The sequence below is a fragment of the Oculina patagonica genome, chromosome 13, assembly GCF_052425735.1.
Source record: "Oculina patagonica isolate OP01 chromosome 13, crgOcupat, whole genome shotgun sequence".
Classification (NCBI taxonomy): domain Eukaryota; kingdom Metazoa; phylum Cnidaria; class Anthozoa; order Scleractinia; family Oculinidae; genus Oculina; species Oculina patagonica.
Window position 1 is genome coordinate 17,632,144 of NC_135770.1, and position 19,549 is coordinate 17,651,692.

General features: G+C 38.1%; 2 protein-coding genes across 4 annotated transcripts; one reads left to right on the forward strand and one right to left on the reverse strand.

The window, feature by feature from the left end:
- Window positions 1-3,097: 3,097 nt before the first annotated feature.
- On the reverse strand, window positions 3,098-12,651 carry LOC144634624 (uncharacterized). 3 transcript variants are annotated; one of them, XM_078493641.1, is made up of 5 exons: window positions 12,274-12,651; window positions 11,603-11,671; window positions 10,437-10,526; window positions 6,728-6,790; window positions 3,098-6,228 (listed from the first exon to the last, which is right to left on the reverse strand). In XM_078493641.1, exons 2-5 carry the CDS (start codon window positions 11,621-11,623, stop codon window positions 5,299-5,301), a joined length of 1,104 nt encoding a protein of 367 aa, XP_078349767.1. In that variant the 5' UTR covers window positions 11,624-11,671; window positions 12,274-12,651; the 3' UTR covers window positions 3,098-5,298. The 3 variants fall into 3 exon arrangements, with proteins under 3 accessions (XP_078349767.1, XP_078349766.1, XP_078349768.1); XM_078493640.1 differs by having other exon boundaries at window positions 10,437-10,529; XM_078493642.1 differs by lacking the exon at window positions 12,274-12,651 and having other exon boundaries at window positions 11,603-11,972.
- A 263-nt stretch (window positions 12,652-12,914) lies between these two features.
- Window positions 12,915-18,953, forward strand: LOC144634559 (endoplasmic reticulum membrane-associated RNA degradation protein-like). The gene is made up of 7 exons (XM_078493556.1): window positions 12,915-13,323; window positions 13,946-14,396; window positions 15,181-15,438; window positions 15,923-16,055; window positions 16,640-17,317; window positions 18,015-18,214; window positions 18,735-18,953. Exons 1-7 carry the CDS (start codon window positions 12,990-12,992, stop codon window positions 18,886-18,888), a joined length of 2,208 nt encoding a protein of 735 aa, XP_078349682.1. The 5' UTR covers window positions 12,915-12,989; the 3' UTR covers window positions 18,889-18,953.
- The last annotated feature ends 596 nt before the right edge of the window (window positions 18,954-19,549 follow it).

Here is a 19,549-nt window from a genome sequence, read left to right on the forward strand (position 1 = left end):
TATACTACCATTTCTTAGGGGTAGAAGAGATCAAGAAGTATGGTGATAATGGGGTTGTATCAATTCCCTGATAATTTATTACGTAACTTGCACAGCTCAGGAGGCCTATAACAAACATCAGCCAATCAGATTGCTTTATTGCTGTATTGGACTGGATAAAGTTCCCTCAGCTTTTTGTCAAAGATCTGGTCACAGGAACAAAAATTTGGTCCCTGAAACGTCTACTACAAATACAAACTGGTTTGATTTGAAAAACAAGTCCCTCGGAGTTGCCCCTTCAAAATTAAGATCAGCACACACTAGGTAACAATGACAGTTGAATTTAGCATTCTCAAACTCATCCATAATTCATCAAGTTAAAACAGAAAATCATAGCGGTGATGGTGGTTTGGATACCCGATCTTAATTAGCATAGATTTTTACGATTTTATTTCTCCATAGTTTTTGTTTTGATTGAAGATATATCAAACACTCAAGACAGTGTTTCATCGGCTATCCAATCACTTCGAATTTCGTCAAAAATACTCCGCTGCGCGTCGTATTTTCAACTCTCTTCTCGGTGTTTGGATATCCCAATGAAACACTGCCTCTCGTGTTTGATATATTACTTCAACTTCAGTGACCATGGGAGCAACAAAGATGTACATGTATCATGATCAGTATCATATTGAAACCACAGAACAAACCCAATGGTTTGATCATTGTCAACATGCATCTGCTCTTGATACGGTAGTTAAGGTTGATAAATGATGGGACAAGCCCCTGTGACTAGTCCCTGCAACACTGCAGTCCCTTGAAGAATTTACACCAGGGGACTAGTCACAGGAACTTATCCCCCCATCGGTGCTGACCTCAGTGTTGAAGGGGCAAGTCCCAGGGACTTGTACTTCAATTTAAAACAGTTTGGACTCTTGGTACAAGTTACAGGGACCGAATTCATGGTAAAGTTACAGGGACTGAATTCATGGTAAAAGTTACAGGGACTGAATTCATGGTAAAGTTACAGGGACTGGATTCATGGTAATGTAATTACAGGGACTGAATTCATGGTAAAGTTACAGGGACTGAATTCATGGTAATGTTACAGGGACTGAATTCATGGTAAAGTTACAGGGACTGAATTCATGGTAAAAGTTACAGGGACCGAATTCATGGTAAAGTTACAGGGACTGAATTCATGGTAAAAGTTACAGGGACTGAATTCATGGTAAAGTTACAGGGACTGAATTCATGGTAATGTAATTACAGGGACTGAATTCATGGTAAAGTTACAGGGACTGAATTCATGGTAATGTTACAGGGACTGAATTCATGGTAAAGTTACAGGGACTGAATTCATGGTAAAAGTTACAGGGACTGAATTCATGGTAAAGTTACAGGGACTGAATTCATGGTAATGTTACAGGGACTGAATTCATGGTAAAGTTACAGGGACTGAATTCATGGTAAAGTTACAGGGACTGAATTCATGGTAAAGTTACAGGGACTGAATTCATGGTAATGTTACAGGGACTGAATTCATGGTAAAGTTACAGGGACTGAATTCATGGTAAAGTTACAGGGACTGAATTCATGGTAAAAGTTACAGGGACTGAATTCATGGTAAAAGTTACAGGGACTGAATTCATGGTAATTAAGTTACAGGGACTGAATTCATGGTAAAGTTACAGGGACTGAATTCATGGTAAAAGTTACAGGGACTGAATTCATGGTAAAAGTTACAGGGACTGAATTCATGGTAAAGTTACAGGGACTGAATTCATGGTAAAGTTACAGGGACTGAATTCATGGTAAAAGTTACAGGGACTGAATTCATGGTAAAGTTACAGGGACTGAATTCATGGTAAAGTTACAGGGACTGAATTCATGGTAAAAGTTACAGGGACTGGATTCATGATAAAAGTTACAGGGACTGAATTCATGGTAAAGTTACAGGGACTGAATTCATGGTAAAAGTTACAGGGACTGAATTCATGGTAATGTTACAGGGACTGAATTCATGGTAAAGTTACAGGGACTGAATTCATGGTAAAGTTACAGGGACTGAATTCATGGTAAAGTTACAGGGACTGAATTCATGGTAAAGTTACAGGGACTGAATTCATGGTAAAGTTACAGGGACTGAATTCATGGTAAAGTTACAGGGACTGAATTCATGGTAAAAGTTACAGGGACTGAATTCATGGTAAAGTTACAGGGACTGAATTCATGGTAAAGTTACAGGGACTGAATTCATGGTAAAGTTACAGGGACTGAATTCATGGTAAAGTTACAGGGACTGAATTCATGGTAAAAGTTACAGGGACTGAATTCATGGTAAAGTTACAGGGACTGAATTCATGGTAAAGTTACAGGGACTGAATTCATGGTAAAAGTTACAGGGACTGGATTCATGATAAAAGTTACAGGGACTGAATTCATGGTAAAGTTACAGGGACTGAATTCATGGTAAAGTTACAGGGACTGAATTCATGGTTAAGTTACAGGGACTGAATTCATGGTAATGTTACAGGGACTGAATTCATGGTAAAGTTACAGGGACTGAATTCATGGTAAAGTTACAGGGACTGGATTCATGATAAAAGTTACAGGGACTGAATTCATGGTAAAGTTACAGGGACTGAATTCATGGTAAAGTTACAGGGACTGAATTCATGGTAAAAGTTACAGGGACTGAATTCATGGTAAAGTTACAGGGACCGAATTCATGGTAAAGTTACAGGGACTGAATTCATGGTAAAGTTACAGGGACTGAATTCATGGTAAAAGTTACAGGGACTGAATTCATGGTAAAGTTACAGGGACTGAATTCATGGTAAAAGTTACAGGGACTGAATTCATGGTAAAGTTACAGGGACTGAATTCATGGTAAAGTTACAGGGACCGAATTCATGGTAAAGTTACAGGGACTGAATTCATGGTAAAGTTACAGGGACTGAATTCATGGTAAAGTTACAGGGACCAAAACTGATCTTTTGACAAAAATGGGTTAAGTTCACTTGAAGGGACTAGATGCAGGGGCTTGTCATCTCATTGATCATCATTACTTTGCCATACAGTAGAAAACTACAGAGACAAAACAATAGTCTATGCTGACTGCAGCTTATTTAGAATGTTATTTTTGCTTTATTCCTGCAAAACATACCTGTACTTTGGACCATTGCCAATGTTATTGATAGATACTGGGAATTCAATTCCAATACTATACTACATGTAAAATCTATTTTTAAAAAATACTATAGTCCGGCGACTTAGCTCCTGAATTGTGCGATTTTTGATACAAGCACCAAACTTTGCGGGATTACAAGCATTCATATACTAATCAATTCTTGATATAGTGCCAACGCCAATTTCCTATTTTCAGCTAGTAAATAAATTCAGCAATGAAATTTTCAGCCGTGAGGCCCCTCCCCCACGAAGTACTTCTTCTTGTACTTTAATAAACCTTTTATTGTCGATTTTTATTCATAAATACAGATGCGAATGATACCAATAATTTACTAGGAAATTATTGCAGGGAAAAGATTTTTTGTTCCCCCGCCCTCTGCTCCCTGGCATCTTTCGTTTTGCGCTAGCGTCCAGGTCTCTCGCGATTGGTGAACCGTTCGCTAACAGAAGAAAAATAGGAAAATATAAGGCTGTGAACAGTCTAAATTACAGCATTTCATTTTAAATTTTGTACGTGCGACTTGATATCACTTCCTGACATAATAGCGTTTGTCTATAAACCAGGACAAACAAATATTTCACGAAATTTCATTGATAATTTTTAAACCGGTGTTTTTCGGGCTTGGCACTATATCTGAAAAAACTTCTGTTGGTGACCACTTTCATTGTGCCAAGTTTCATGCTTGTATCAAAAAGTGCACAATTCAACTAAAATTTCAAGCTAAGCCGCCGGACTACTAAAATGGTAACATGTGTAATTTCCTCTATGCAGTTTTAGTGTTGATATCCAATAAAATGATGACATCACATTGTGTGTACTTGGTACTAACATTGCAAGCTTGTACTTTTAGTACTGGTGTTACTAAAGTTTCAGTAATTAAGTCTTGAAAGTTTCACAATTTTTTAGAAAGTCACTTCTACATAGGGTTATTATACAGCTTGTAGCGCAAACACCATTGTAAGCCAATGTTCAAGGTACCAGTATGTCCTTAACATTGAAAGACTCGTGAAAGGGTGTTATATCTGAAACTCAGGGGAAATTTCTTCCTTGTTACTTATACATTAAATTAATTAAAAATAAAAGCCATGATCTTAGCCATGTTCATTTATATCTTTTTAAAATTAACTAAAATAAATTTTCTTAGCAGTTTAAATAATTTTAAGTCTATCAAAGGCTTAAAACCTTACAAAAACAATGCAAAACAAGTTGCCAAAAATGCCTCAAGTCTCTCTAAGCTGGAAGGAAGCTTAGTTCACAACAACTCTCTCGTCACAGACGTTTTTAAATTCAAAATAAGTTAGTCTTGTATACCATTTATTCCCCCTTTGTTAAGATCGTTCTTGCACCAAATTAGCAAAAAAACAAGATACAAAGTCTAAGTAGCTTTCACTTAGTACAACAACAAGGCTTCCCATTGAGGCCTTTCACAAAAATTATCTACTTTTGTCACTTTTTTCCCCTCTCGTTGCAGCAAATTTGTCAGAAATCCCAGAGCCTTCGGCTTGTATTTAAACTGCAAACAAAATGTATGGTAGAGGATGCTAAACTGCAGTACTTAAACTTAAAAAAAAAATTAAAAATATACTCCTGCACAGCACCAACAAGCATAATTAAATTTTAAACAATATGACCTGACCTTAGACATATTTCTTCTGGATGGTTGTTGTCAACCACAAAGGCACAATGTGTATGTACTTTAGAGATAAAAAGCATACAAAACCATTAAACCAGTGTTTCCCAAAGCTCATACATGACTGTATGATAAAAAATGTGATTTAACACTGTTGTTAATTCTGACATAGGTATAATCACCTGTTTCATACAAGGAGAAAACCTGGAACTACAAATTGTTCTCATATTCACTCACTACTGTTTGATGGATGAGTGCCGCCTTCCACAAAATTTTATACTGCTGGTCTTCATAGCCTTTTACAGTTTTATGTTCAACCAGAAACTAATGAAATTTTAAATCTGAATCTGAGACAAAATTTTTAAGTAAAAAACCCAGAAATACAAATGGCACATTACATCGCCAGCAATAGCTTCCAATAAAACTAAATCTTATCATTATCTCTAGTTTTAAATTAATATGGGGCAAGGACCTCTTGCTGTAAAATTGCTGCTCCAGATCAACTATTCCAACTCCATCCCCCACTGGCTCCATACGACATGGCAGGGCTTGACCAAAGCATCGAACCATCATCATACCAATTGCCAGTTTCCTCAACAACATCACCCCATCCTGTTGGCTCGTCAATATTCTTGAGTTCACTACCACCCCAGCGATCAGGGCCCTTGGGAGGATTTGGAAGAGTGCCCGGTGGTACTTTGATGGAGTCAGCGTTTATAGTTGACTTGAGGTTGCTGAGTTCTTGAATGCGACTTGGTGTTATTTTAGACTGCTTATTAGCAGCACCATTCTGCTGTTCTTGATGAAGAGCATTAACATACTGTTGTACCATCACATCATCTATGGTATCATTATCATCAACAAGCACAAGTTCTTCAAAATCTTCGTCATCAATAGTTGGGGCTTGGACAACAACAGAACTCTCCCAGTCATTCCATGGATCTGAATTCGAACTTGTCTTATGGTTCTGATTATTGACTGCTGTTGCAGCCACCTTAGGTGATTCTTGCTTTCTTGGTTGATCATCTATTCCCTGTTGCCAGCCAACTTGCTCTTCAAGTTGTCCTTTGTCCCCATTCTGCTTTGGCTGGTTAGCCCGGGGTTTATTCTTTTTGAAATTTTTGCGCCATTGACTGTTGCGAAATCTTGGAGGAATATTCTCATCTGAATCAGCATCTTTGCTGTCGTCAACAATGTTCAATTTTTCCATATGGTTTTCCAAATTATTATTTAATATATTATCAATTTGCAAGTTTCCTTGCCATTGAGTACTTCCAACAGGGGCCTTTGAGCAATTTTTTTCAATAGTTAAATCCAAACAGGAGTCGCTCTCGCTCTCCTCAAGCTGTAGCTGGCTGGAAGATGACGACACAGAACCACATGTGCTTCCATTTTTTCCCGAACTTATTAAGCATTTGTCCAAAGTTTCCTAAAAAACAAAATATTTGGCAAAAACACCTGATCACTGCATTGCAAATAATATTGTTGCCCATGGAAAATTCACAACCCACTTCTTAATTAGACATAGAACAAACACCCCCCCCCCCCCCCCCTGTCACTTTATGGGGAGTACTCCTGCACAATGTGGACTGGACTCCGGATCGAGTGGTCTGGGTTCAAGCCTGGCCAGGGTCACTGTGTTGTGTTCTTGGGCAAGACACCTTACTCTCATAGTTCCTCTCTCCACCCAGGTGTACATGTACAAATAGGTACCGGCAAACTAATGTTGGAGGGTAACCCAGCGATGGACTAGCATCCCATCCAGGGGAGTAGAAATACTCAGTAGTCACTTCATGCTACAGAAACCAGGATAAGTTCCTGCTAGTATGGGCCACTGGCTAGGTTCGACACAGACTTGACCTACCCCTGCACAATTAACTGGACTGATTCACCAAGTCTAACTGAGTCCAAATAATCAACATGTTTACCTTGTCCAGCATGAACTGCCCACTCAGTATTAACTGCTGTACCTGCTTTCTTCTTTCAACCTCCTAAAAACCAAAAAAACATGAAAAATTTATGGATTGAATGGACAGGTGCTAGTTCTGGTTTTTTAACTTGATTCATAGTGAGTGAATGAAGCTACAGAGTTATGTCCATGTAATTGCCTACTGGCATGACGCAGCCTGGGTAGAAAAAACACCTGTCTAGCTGTTAATTTCAGCTAATTTTCAGACATGACAGGCAAAAAATATTGATGGCAGCCTGTCAAAATTCTCAATAATTCAAAATTCATCAATTTGAATAACATTTTTTCTGTTTTCCACCCTCACATGTGCTAACATGGCAGTTCCCCAATTGTGTTTGCATGGTAGTTACCAGACTCTGCTCAATAGAACTGAGGTGATGCAATCTTTGCAGTGCATGACAAAGATAGCGAATACCTGCAGGCTTTAATTTTCTACACTTTTCTTTGCCAATCAAGCATGAAAGGAGTTACCGGTATTTCTTTTTTCTAAAACGCGAACAATAATGCTGAAGAAGCACATGTCAAGTAGTTGAAGGCCTGAATTTTGGCCGAAGCAGTTGTATTTGATTCTAATTTACTGTTTACAAAACGTTAGAATCTTACAATTTTCTTCAGCATGTTTGCTCAGATAACAGACCTAAAGTATTTTGTATGTTAAAATGCAATTAGGTTAAAGAGTGAGAAGTAAGAGCTAAAAGAATTTCAAAAAATGGTCGAAAATCTGCACTTCCGGCGTAACAAACATGGTGAAGCGTGCCCATCGTTCCCTCGAAGGCAGTGCCACAAATATCGTGCCTATCGTGCCCACAAATCTTTCCAACGTCGTGCCCATCGTTCCCTTCCAAATCGTGCCCATCGTTCCCAACATATCGTTCCTTTAGCCTTGTTATCGTTCCTATCGTGCGCGCCGCTTTCCGATCGCTCGTCCGGTGTCACAGACAGATAGAAAGTTAGCACAGCCAATTTTGTACAGCACGTTTTGGATAATAAAAAAAATTTCTTCTGGTTCTCGATTACTAGATTGTGAACTGGCCTTCTTTTCAGAATTAATCTAAACACCATTTTTCGTTCAATAATAGGAACGGGCATGAAATGGGAACGCAATTGACCGAAAGCGAAGATTTTTCGAGGTAAATCAAAGTGACATTGGATTCGTATTGATAATTCTTCAACCGAAACAGTCACCGGTAAAAACTGAATTAAAAAAGTCGAAACAGTTTATGTGCACTTAAGGACGGTGCCTCCTATTGCTACTGCGCACTTGTTCTGCGCATCACGCAATGCATCGATCACACTGGGCGCGCGCGCTTTTAATTAATTTGCTCGCTCAAAATGACGAATTCAACTACGCGACCAAGCGCGCGACTAAAAATCAAGAAAGTTTTCTCTGCGACGAAATCCAGTTTATGGACATATCCTAAGCCAGGAACTGCGGAAAAGCAACACATCAGTAATCATTGACCGCTAACCACTGAATATGGCTCACATTAACAGTTAAAAACAAATTGCTAAGCGCTAAAAGGTTACCCGCAAACTGCTAACCGTGACAAATGGCGTAGTGCACGCGCGAGATGCAAATATTCAACTCGCTAGGGAGGGGATAGGAAAAATGTAACAGACCCCAAAAGCGATTTCATAGACCCTGAAAACAACTGGTATAACTTTTAAAAACGCGTGGTGACCCCTAGTTTTTATTTTATAAAATGTAAGTGGTAAGTCTATAGAGCACATGTTTAATTTTTCATTAAGTGAAAAAAAAAATTTAGGCCGATTTTCTGGCCGTGCAAGTGAGAGCTGCTAGAGTCAAAAATGGCTCAAACGCAATTATTTTGTTAATAAAAACGTGGATCACGCAGTTCCGAAGAAATTATTCGTTAGTTATTGTAAATATTGTTATATTTAATGTTGATTTTGTTCATGAAAAACCAATTTCAAATGGAATTTGCAAGGAAATTCTATTTAGCTTTACTTTATTTTAAAATGCCACGTCAGCACTTTTTTCCAGATTTCAAACCTAATTATCTCGAAAATTTGCGTGGCTACCCCCAATTTTCTTTTTGAATTTTAGTAGCCCTTGGTAACATCTACATTTCTGGTATAGTCATCGGCCGGGCAAAAATACTTTGTTATTAGTAGGCACCGTCCTTAATTTTTGTCGTTACTTTTCTCATTCCACCGTAAAAAAGCTATTTTTAAGCCACCTGAGAAAAATCCGTTTTTCACGGTAATGCACTAATTTGCTATCTTGTTTTTTTTTTAACTGCTATAACTTTAATATTATGTAAGCGTCATGAAAAATTATTAGCTTTTTGAGGTGCACATTCTTTCTAGAAGAAGTGTGCCAATTTTCATACAATTCTGAGCTCAATTAATAAGAGAAAATCAAGCCTTTTTAATGTCACGCAAAATGTTACGCTTGTGATCACCAACACCGTGCGCAAGGCCTGAAGAAGTACAAGTAGAAGGGACTTAATTTTGCAGCACTGACAACAAAACATGAATATATACGGGTATTTAATCATTATAAATAAGTTCAATGACAAATGGAAAGATGGGGGCCTGTGGTTGTCGGTGGAGGTTGGAAAGATGTTCTGCTCTTACTGCAAGGAGTTTGATAACACAAGCAGAAACAAAGAACTATAAACTATAAAGAACTAGAACCCTGAGCCTGCCATTGAACTGCAGTGGGATGAGGCTAAAAATCCCAGGAGACCAGTGGATGCCAATGGGCCAAACCAAAGGCCTACACAGGCTGAGTCAAAATAAATTGATAACAAAATGTTATTGCCGCTGTTAATCAATTTATTAGCAACGATTGCAAAACCACAGTAGAGTTTTGTTATTGTTAAAAATTGGAAATGAATATTAATATGATATTGTTCAAGTTGGACGTTGATGGAGACAGGAAAAAATATATTCTGCCTGTCACTAGACCCCGGTTAAACAGTCTGGGAACATTTTGACCCCTGCATGATGCGACATGATGATCGATGACGAACTATCAATAGCTGAGACAACTAGAAAAATAATATTAATATAAAACTTTGATTTGGACATCGATAGCTAAGACAACTTGAAAAAAATGAGACATATTTTGACATAAGAAATAAATTATTGGGAGTTACCATGCACTGTCGAACCCCTTTTAAGCAGCCACCCCCTAAAAGTGGCCAGTTATTTAAGTCCCAAAACCGTTGTCAGTATAATACTGTAAATAAAACCCTTTTATGTGGCCGCAGCCACCTTTTTGCCGTCCCAATGAGCACTCTTCTATTGTTTTCCCCTATTTAGCCGCCAAAGAAAATATAATATGTTCAAAGTTTGGCTTTGTTTTCACCAAGGTCAGACAAACAAGAGCCTAAAAAAGATAATTCATTCAAACACAGGTCTGGATTATTGTCGTCTTATGTGATTCCGTGATTCCTTTTCATGCTATTTTGTCTTGAAACAATGTGACCTTTTTTAAAAGGCTTTATGCTTATTTCTATCGCACCCCAATTAAGTGGCCAACCTCTATTATAAGTGTCATGTTGCCATTTCCCCAGGGGTGGCCACTCAACAGGGGTTCTACTGTTCTACATTCATGGGATTTGTACAATATTAAAAAACAAGGTCTACAGTAATTATTATAATAATAATTATTTATTAATTAATTTTAATTTAGAAACCTCTGCTTTGGGAGATCTCCTTGATAACTCCTTTAGTGCTCTTCCTCTTCCAGCATGATATTTATCACTCAGTTTTGAATTACTTCTCTGCTGCTGGTGAAAGGAATTAAAATACATCTCAATGCACGTAGCTTGTATTAAACAGGCACTTCATTTACAATATAAAAATAAACGTGTCAAGAATATAACATTAGACAGTGTCAAATATATCCTTCCCATATTATTTTGTAATAAAAAGGTTCTGGCCCTACAGACCAGCAAAATAACCGGTAATAAAAACTGTTTCATGTTCTTGGGAAAAGGTTTTTTTGCTGCTTTTTTTTTATTGTCATGTGGATGAAGAGTAATGCAAATGGAAGCTTGATTTTTATCACAAAATTGAAAGTATTTCTCAACGTTGACCTTAGTGTTCATATTATTTTGTCTGTCTAACCAAAAATAGCAACATAGCTTGATCATTACATACATGTATTGGTTGAAGAAACTTCGCTTTACCATAGATTATCTTATGTTTGTTAGATTCTCAGTAAATTTTGTAGAGTTTAAATCAATACAACCAGAGCAAAAAGTGTTGAGCATGCCCCATGCAGGGCTCGTATAGCAATGTAGGTGATGGCTCAAATTTCCTTGTGCAATCTGCTTTAGTTGAAGAACAACAGAATTTTACATAATATGTAAATGCAAAATGAATAATTCCAATGCAAACTTTCACATGGTGCCCCTATGAAAACGTCCTTGGGACTCTCACAGTATTACTCCACAGTCAGCAGGCAGATACTTCTGTGAAGTTTTGTAGGGTGCTTCCCCAGGGGGGAGAGGGGTACTCAGGTATATTTTGGGTGGGTATGTGCAGCCTGCAGGGTCTCCAAAGTAGCACCTCATTTTAGAAAGAATTTGCATCCAAAATTTGATACCCTGTTCCAGAAAGAGTTCAATTATCTAACACCCTGTTTTGGCTGTTGATAATTTGAAATTTCATGCATTCAAAATATCATACCCTGTTCTTGAAATTGTCTCTAATATGGATACCCCATTTTAGATCAGGAGCCCCAAAATCACGACCCTGAGGTATTTTGGGGGTACCCCCTCCCTGGGGGTTGCACAAATAGTATTCTGAAAATCATACCATTTACTTTAAACACTATTTTAAAAATTATTAAAATTACTTTTCCTGGCCGGTTGTCCATAGTGTCCTTGCTTTTATTGCCAGAAGGAAAGTTATCCCTCTTTCATGCCTAATAGCAAATAAAAAATAACAATTATTATGCAGCTATAGATGTGGGTAGAATCATGCATTGATCAAGAACAGAGCTAATGCAAATTAATTTGGCTTTATTAACTTTTATTATTAGTCCAGTGACAATATTTATATTACAAGTAACACGGGCCAGAAGAATCCTCATTTTTTTTGAATAAACAATTTTTATTAGAAAGCTTGAGTGTTAAAAAGTATGTCCGTTTTCATGTCTGTTTTTTTTTTTTTGTAATTCAGGTAAGGTTCCAAATTTCATTCCCTATTTACGTACTGGGGGCCGTATCACAAGCATTTCCGAACGCCATAATGCATTGAAGTAAACCTACTGCGTGGAGATCAAAATCTTCTAGGTCCCTCTAATTTCAGTAATGGTACGACGAAGACTACATTTCGCCAAGAAAATTGATTTGCATTTTCCAAAGAGTGCCTCAAATGTTTAAAACCTTCCAAAAAAGACGTAAGCTTACCTCAAACAGGAAAATCTTAGCTTGAATTACTTTCAATTTCGTATAAAAGGAGTGAGCCTTTCCTTTCACTCAGACAACACCCACACACGTACAATAAATGGATTTTTTTTTTTACCTTTTGCTCCAGGGAAACCTCCTCTTTTTTCTCCCGGAAAATTAAACCTCCTCTGGCTCTTCGACGGCGAGAAAATTATGTAAAACCCGTAGAAGCTAGCTTGTGCACAGCTGGTATTAAAAGTCAGTTAAAATAATCAGCCCTCTCGCTTCAAACAGACGTCACGAAACAACAAAACACGCCATCAAAACACAAAGCATAACTTGCGACCGTACAAATGATTGATACTGTTCTGTGGTTAAAACAGCGCCACGTTATCCCGTTAAATGGTTCCATCCACAACTAACGAGTTATAATTATAAACAAGTCGAACAAAAACTATATGCTTGCATAAGGAGTTGCATAAATATGCTTGCAGAGGACCCCAGAGGCAACGGGCTCTTTGGACCGCGAAGACGAGGCTGTTGTGATGCACCGATGAAGGGTAGGGTAGGGAGGGCACGGGAGTATTTTTCAAAGAACAAACAAGTTGAAATGACACAAAAAGATTTTAACTGAAACATTTTATAGCCACACCTCTCGAGAATGTTGAATTTGTAAAGATTTAAACGACCATAAGACGAAACACGATTAAAAAACTCGAAATAAATGTTGACTTTGCCTTAGTCTACCCCCGACAGAAAACAAAAAGTTCCTTTCCTCCCAAGGTCCTTCAGCAGTTTAACATGGCGGCTTGTGAACTCGTCCATTTTTGGTAGCTTTTATTTCTAAAAATTATGGAAAATTCTCTCAAAAATAACTTCTCTCTGGAACAGAGAGATATTCAGTTGCAGACTGAGGGGACTCTAGCTCAGTCATTTTGGCTTGGAAAATCACTTCAGACGGCCTACAAGACGGGCGAACTGTCCAGTGCTTTAGAAGAAGAACTTGACAAAGTTTATACCAAGAACAGTGAAACGTCACTTTCTCAAAATGTCCATCAGTTGATCTGCGAATCCTTTCAACAGCTTGATGCTGCTATAAGGATCAATGGAATCCAAAATCAAGAAGACACTTTTACTGAAGCTGGGCATTTGATATGGGGAAAAATCAGAGAAGTGCTTGGAGAAGGTATAAAGCTTTATATGGAAAGTTCCATTTTTACCCCCCCCCCCCCCCCACACACACACACACACACACACACACACACACCCTTAAGATGGCAGGATTCTGCCATCTTAAATATTAGGGATGGAGCAATATTTAATTTTTCCGGGCCAGGCTTGGTAATTACGACAAAAAATTCTTGCACAAGAAAAGTTAGGGAATATTATTGAAAAAATTGAGAAAAAAGAGACTGTTTTTGACCAAATAAATAAACCAAGCTATAAAGGGTGCACAAGTGAGCACAGAAAAAAATTCAAGCAAGCCCAACCTGTTAACATGGATCGATGGTGCAAAAAATCTTGCAGAGGGTTATGTTGATAAAGAATATTCTTCGAATACAGTACCAATGTTCAAAAAAAAATTCTTACTCAGAAAAATTGCCTAGTTCCCCCCCCCCCTCCACTCAAAAGTTCAATGGTCTGTCCCTTGGCTGGTGCTCTTTGGAAAGAAATGTTTACATTCCCACCCCCCCCCAAAAAAAAAATCTTTAGGGGGGTGTGGGTAAAAATGGAGCATCAACCCCACAAACATGCTGCAATATTGATAATTAAAATTGAATTTTGTGTTGTTATGATTTCTGTTTTAGATATCATAAATAACCATTCAAATTGTGACTACCATGATGCTGTGAGAAGGTTACATCCAGTTTGTCATGCTATCCATCAGGAGCTGATCAGTCTTTCACAGCAGGAATTTGAACAGAGATACAAAGCTAATCTACAGTGGACTGGATATGACACTAGATTTTTGGATTGCTTTCCACTTCTGAATTCCTCAAACACTGCCGATCATAACTTATGCTTGTTACATTTGACATCCTCTCTGGAGCATGCTCTGGGCAATGTTCATCTGTCCTATGCTTGCACATCGCAATGTCCATCTTTGCTGAAAGACTTGTTAGCAACACGAGAGCTGAAAGAGGTGTTTGGCGACACTGTTGTTAGCCTTCTGCACATATTAATTGGTCCTCCCTCCAGTCTGAATCTTAGAAATGTTTTGTGGCATGGATTTGCTGCTCCTGCAGAAGTTCCTGTCCAGTAAGTATAAAGCCAAACAGTCACAGAATTCCAATTAAATGACATTGATCAATGCAAATGATTTGTAGCTATGTATTATAATTATGACTGTTAGTATTTTTTTAGTTACATTTAGAAGTTATGAAGAAAGAGGTCATCAATTTATTTAAAAACATTGTTGAAATAAACAAATAGCACGTTTTATTTCAGTCGGAGTACTAAGTACCAGTTTTGGCAGATCATTGTTGAAGCGCTCGAAGAATTTTCAAATATTTTTATCAAATCAAAACAAGCGCAAGCGCTCAAGAGTACTCCAGGAGCCCTCACGTACAATGTATATAAATACATGATGTTGCTTAGCAACTTCTGGGACCAAAACTGCGGGCTCAGTCATTTCTTGGAGAAGTGATGTCGCCATCAACTGGCCATGGCACTTGTTCTCCCAACTGATTTATGGTTACTGATAAGAATAGTCTCACTGTAGGCAACTCTCCTGGTAAAAAAAAGGAGCCTGGAGAGAGCCGGATCAGTGGTTAGGAGTAGAGAGAGGCCTGGGAAGAAAAAAAATTGAAAATTCTCTTCCAGTCCCTTTTCAAGCTTTCTGTTCCTCTTGAGTTGCTTGCAGAGGACAGTAGAATCCCTAGATAAGGATGCAGTGTTTTATTATTCAATTTTAACCATCAGTGTTCCAAAGCTGCAATTTAAAGATTTCAGAATGTCACAGTTTGGGTGCAATAGTTAAAATTTAATGTATAGTTGTATGTTTTGTCCTTTGATGTAATTCAACTGTTTGTTGTGTCCTCAGGTATGCCTCATTGTTATTAGTCATTACTGCATCTATGAGCAGCAAGTTAAAAGACGCACCATTCTGTTCAAGGGAAATTAAAAGAAGACCTTTGGTGAACTTATCAACTTGTGCTGACGACAACCTTTACAGGATATTTCCTCCTTTACAACTCTCTAACATGCAAGAGATATCTAAATTTTTTCATTCAAGTTTCTTCATTATTCCAAGCATGCTTCCTTTATGGATTCTAGCACTGGAATACTTTAAGCAACAAAGGTATGTCTGTATGAAGTTTCTTTTGTTGTTTTTTTGTTTTGTTTTTTGTTGGAGGTATACTGTAGAAAATCTACTTGCAAACACTAAAACTCGTTTGTGCTGCCAAGCACAAATTATGGCACAATCAAATGTAAAAATAAAAAAATTGTAGAAAATATTAATTTTTCAAACATTTTATATTCTGGGTTTCCATTTCCAGATTTTGTATTAGGGTAAGGGATGGAAGTGGGGCTGGGGGAGTTACATAATGAGACCACTATCTTTCAGTGAAATGGTTTGTTCAGTCTGAGTATAATAGTTTTGACATTATGCCTGCAGGTCCACAAATATATGAGATTATTGTTGTGCAATGTCAATCCTGCAGTGTCAACAAACTAACAAAGTTGATGGCTGACTGACTGACTGGTCGGTCAGTCAGTGAATCGGCTGGTCGGTCGGTTGGCCATTGATGTTGCAGTAATTCTGTAATTTTGTCTCATTACAGATTTGACTTCTGTGTCATACAGTTGCTTCCTCAACTAGAGAATGGTCTAAGGAGAGTGTTTGCCTGTGTGAACAACTGTCTACATAGAGTACTAACTGCAGAGTCTACAGTGCTATACACAACATTTGATGAGGTAAAAATAGTCATTTCACAAAATACATTTTTAAAAAGTCTAAGTTTGGGGCGAAGCCAACTACAAAGCCATGGTTTACTCCAGTTTCTATCTCCCTAGACCTGTTGGGATGCTAGTCCATTGTACATTACTCCCCCCCCCCCCCCCCTCTGCCACCAGGATTTATCAGGTTGCCCTTGACAGTTTGTCTATACCCATTTTATTCTCCTATGTGGAGGGAGGCATAAAGTTTGCCCACAAACATAGCAAACTACAGTGAAACCTCATTACGCTGACCACAGAAATATGGGAGGTCACATTCAAGGGGCTCTTAAAATGATAAGGGGAGCAGTTATGAAAGAGCTCTTTTTAAGGCTAAATGGCAGTGGTCCATATAACAAGGTGGCTGTATTAGGAGGGGTTCATAAGGTGGTGTGAAGTTAAGGAATTAAGAAATTTCTGTGTGGGAGTTTAACTTGTTATTTAATTTTTGATCAAGTACAGTTTGATTCCTTACTTAATAACTTTTAAAAGATGATCAAATCTTACATCAACTAAAGATTCGTAGCCGGAGAAATCATCAGTCTATTTTTCTTCTATCCTAGATCCTTTCACCTGTTTTACAAGATGGTTCAGAAAATCTTCTCAGACAAGAAATAGGAGACAGCCACCTGGAAATGTTGCTTGATATTCTTGTACATTCTGAGGGACCACGGATTCGAGACCACATCAGCCATGGTGAAGTGGATTTACGTGAAATATCACAGCAATTGGCCAATCATATTTTGTGCATTTGTGTTGCATTTGCAGGATTGTATATCTACCCTGAACATAAACACGGTAACTACGATAGTGCTTTTCCTTTAGTAGAAAGGATCTGTGAAACAGCAAAAGCTTACAAGTCACTCTTTCACCCTATTTCTCTGTTGGCAAAGACATTACAGAAACTTGCTCTATCACTCTTGAAGTGGCAGGATTTACCAAAACCGTTTGGTGAAGAATTTGACAGTTTGGAGGGCTACAGCGGCAAACCATCTGTTAAGTTTCCAGATGTTGAGAAAGCCCTTCAACTGCTAATGACATCAGTTTCATCATCGACTGACAATCTATTCAAAGTGTCGCAATGGAATTTTGATTTCAATCAAATTGACACTTTTGTTCAAGGTTGTGTAGAAATCTTGGATGCTGCACCTTGTCTTACTTTGTTTAGACCTAAAGGAGAAATTGAGGTGGCCCTTTTGCTTAGGAGCATTGCACAGCATGGAAAAGTCATTTCTGAGCAGGCGAGGAAACATTATATCAAACATATTATTATTTGGGAATGTAAGGGGTGTCATATTCCTGGGAAGAAGATGACAAATGGGACTCTCAAAACGAGTGGAAGTCGAGCTTTTGTAAGGGGTTACCCCCCCCCCCCCAAAAAAAAAAAAAAATCTCATTTTATGTAATTTCTCATAGAAAGTGATTCAGGTTCAGGAGCCTGGGGGGACTCCCATATAAAGAGAAGGGGTTGTTTGTTGTCTTGCTCAGGGGTGCAAAATACAGATTTTGGTCTTATTAGGGTGTTCAGAAGAGAACAACCATATTTTTATGAGTCGAGGTCTTGTTTACACCTCGGTGAGATATTAAAAAACGCTGTCTTACTGTGGTTGGCAGTCTACACCAATTGGGCATGAAAATGGTGTCTTTCATGGACAAAAAAGCTTCAGCCACACCCAGATTGGTTTCCTAATGGGTTTAATTAGTATTTTCGAAAGAGCATTTCTATTCCTTTGGTATTCGAGTCCTTATCCCCTCCTTTTATTCTCTTTGCCTGAGCTAATTCACCCTGCCATCAAATTATAATGCCATTTACAGAAAATACTATAGAATTCAGGCATTTATCCAGAGCTCACATCTTTAATGACACTAATTAAAGAGCATGACAATAAGATAGTGATCCTTATTACTGTATGACTTTACGTTTTGTCCTTTCACCAGATATGTGAAGCAGCCACAGTAAGATACCAACAGTGGCAAGACAGGCAGCTGAGACAGCGGCAGAGGGCCAACTACAAACGACTGTGGTCACACTTGCCTTCCATGTTTGCTACTCTACAGCTTATGGTGGTTGTTGTCATTGCAGAATTAATCTCACTTCCAACGAGTGGAGAGCAAAGACACAGAAGCATTTTCATCAAGTACTGAAACTGTTTTGTTTTAAATTTTGATTAGTTTTCTAAACAATTTATTGAAATTCAATTATACATGAAGCCGACACGTGTTATACATGAAGCCGACACTCACGTGTGTGAGTGAATCACGATTGGGCTTTTCTTAACCAATCACTTAGCTTAGTAATGCAAACCAAAGCAATCAGGAATAACGTTGGACGCTCGCTTTATGCAGTCTATGGATAGAGTTATTTTATCAATGTTGAAATTGTTTGTCCTTGAAGATCTTAAAGATACAACTTCGCAAAAGTTTGAAGAGCTTCTGACTGCTAGAGTATTACGAGTTGAAATATCTTTTCTTGATGAATGAAACGAGAGAAGAGAGATAAATGTATTTCTGACTAAAAACCACCCTAGCATCATGTTGACACTCCCACCCATCCCCCCTCCACAACTCTGCTTCCCTTATCCCCCCCGTCTAATATTCAAACACACACGTCGCAACAATTTAATGTAACATTTTCTATTTGTATTCTTTTTACAACAGATTCCTAAAGCGATGTCTTCAATGCAGTGAGAACATGGATTCTTTATCCAGTGCCTCAAAAAACAAATGGGATGAATGTCATACTGTAGGAAAGACATTTGTGGAGAGTGTCGGGCATTATTATGCTAAACTAAGACAAGAAATGGCTTCATGATGGCCATGATTAACTGAAAAATTAGGAAGTTGCATTTTATATTAAAAGAATAAAAAAGTAAAATATGTGTGGATATAAGAGTTTTGAAATGACTCCAATTTTCAATGTTGAACTTCTCGAAGTTTTCAATACAGCATCTGTAATATTGTTGTTATTAGAAGAGTGGATCTCTATAAGAACCTTTTTATAAAGAACACTGAAAACTTAGGTCGTGTTTACTGGGACTAACCAAACGGTTTTGGTTGAATTGCAACCGAATACGTTTTTTCTCCGCTTTTACCTTTTTCCTCCATTAAAATACGAAAGATCTTCAAAAACCCAGCCAACCCCAAAACGGTTTATCTCAACAGAACACGGGCTAAGAAAATTGCAAAGTCTTTTGCAGTGCTACTAAAAGCTCGTCCACTTCCTTCGGTCGAGGCAATGTGTGGTTGTAATTCAACTGAGCGTCAAAGATCGGCGTCTTGTGGCAAGACTACTTGATACTGAGAAACGCCAACATTTTAAGAACATGCTAAAAACTGAACGCACCCAAAACACTGGGGTAAGAACGTTATTTTTGCTCTAAAGTTTGAAATATCGGTACGTAAATCGAGCTTTGTTTAATTGTCCAGCGTGAACCATTATCACCATCTGAGAATTCTGCATTAGAAGTGATTCA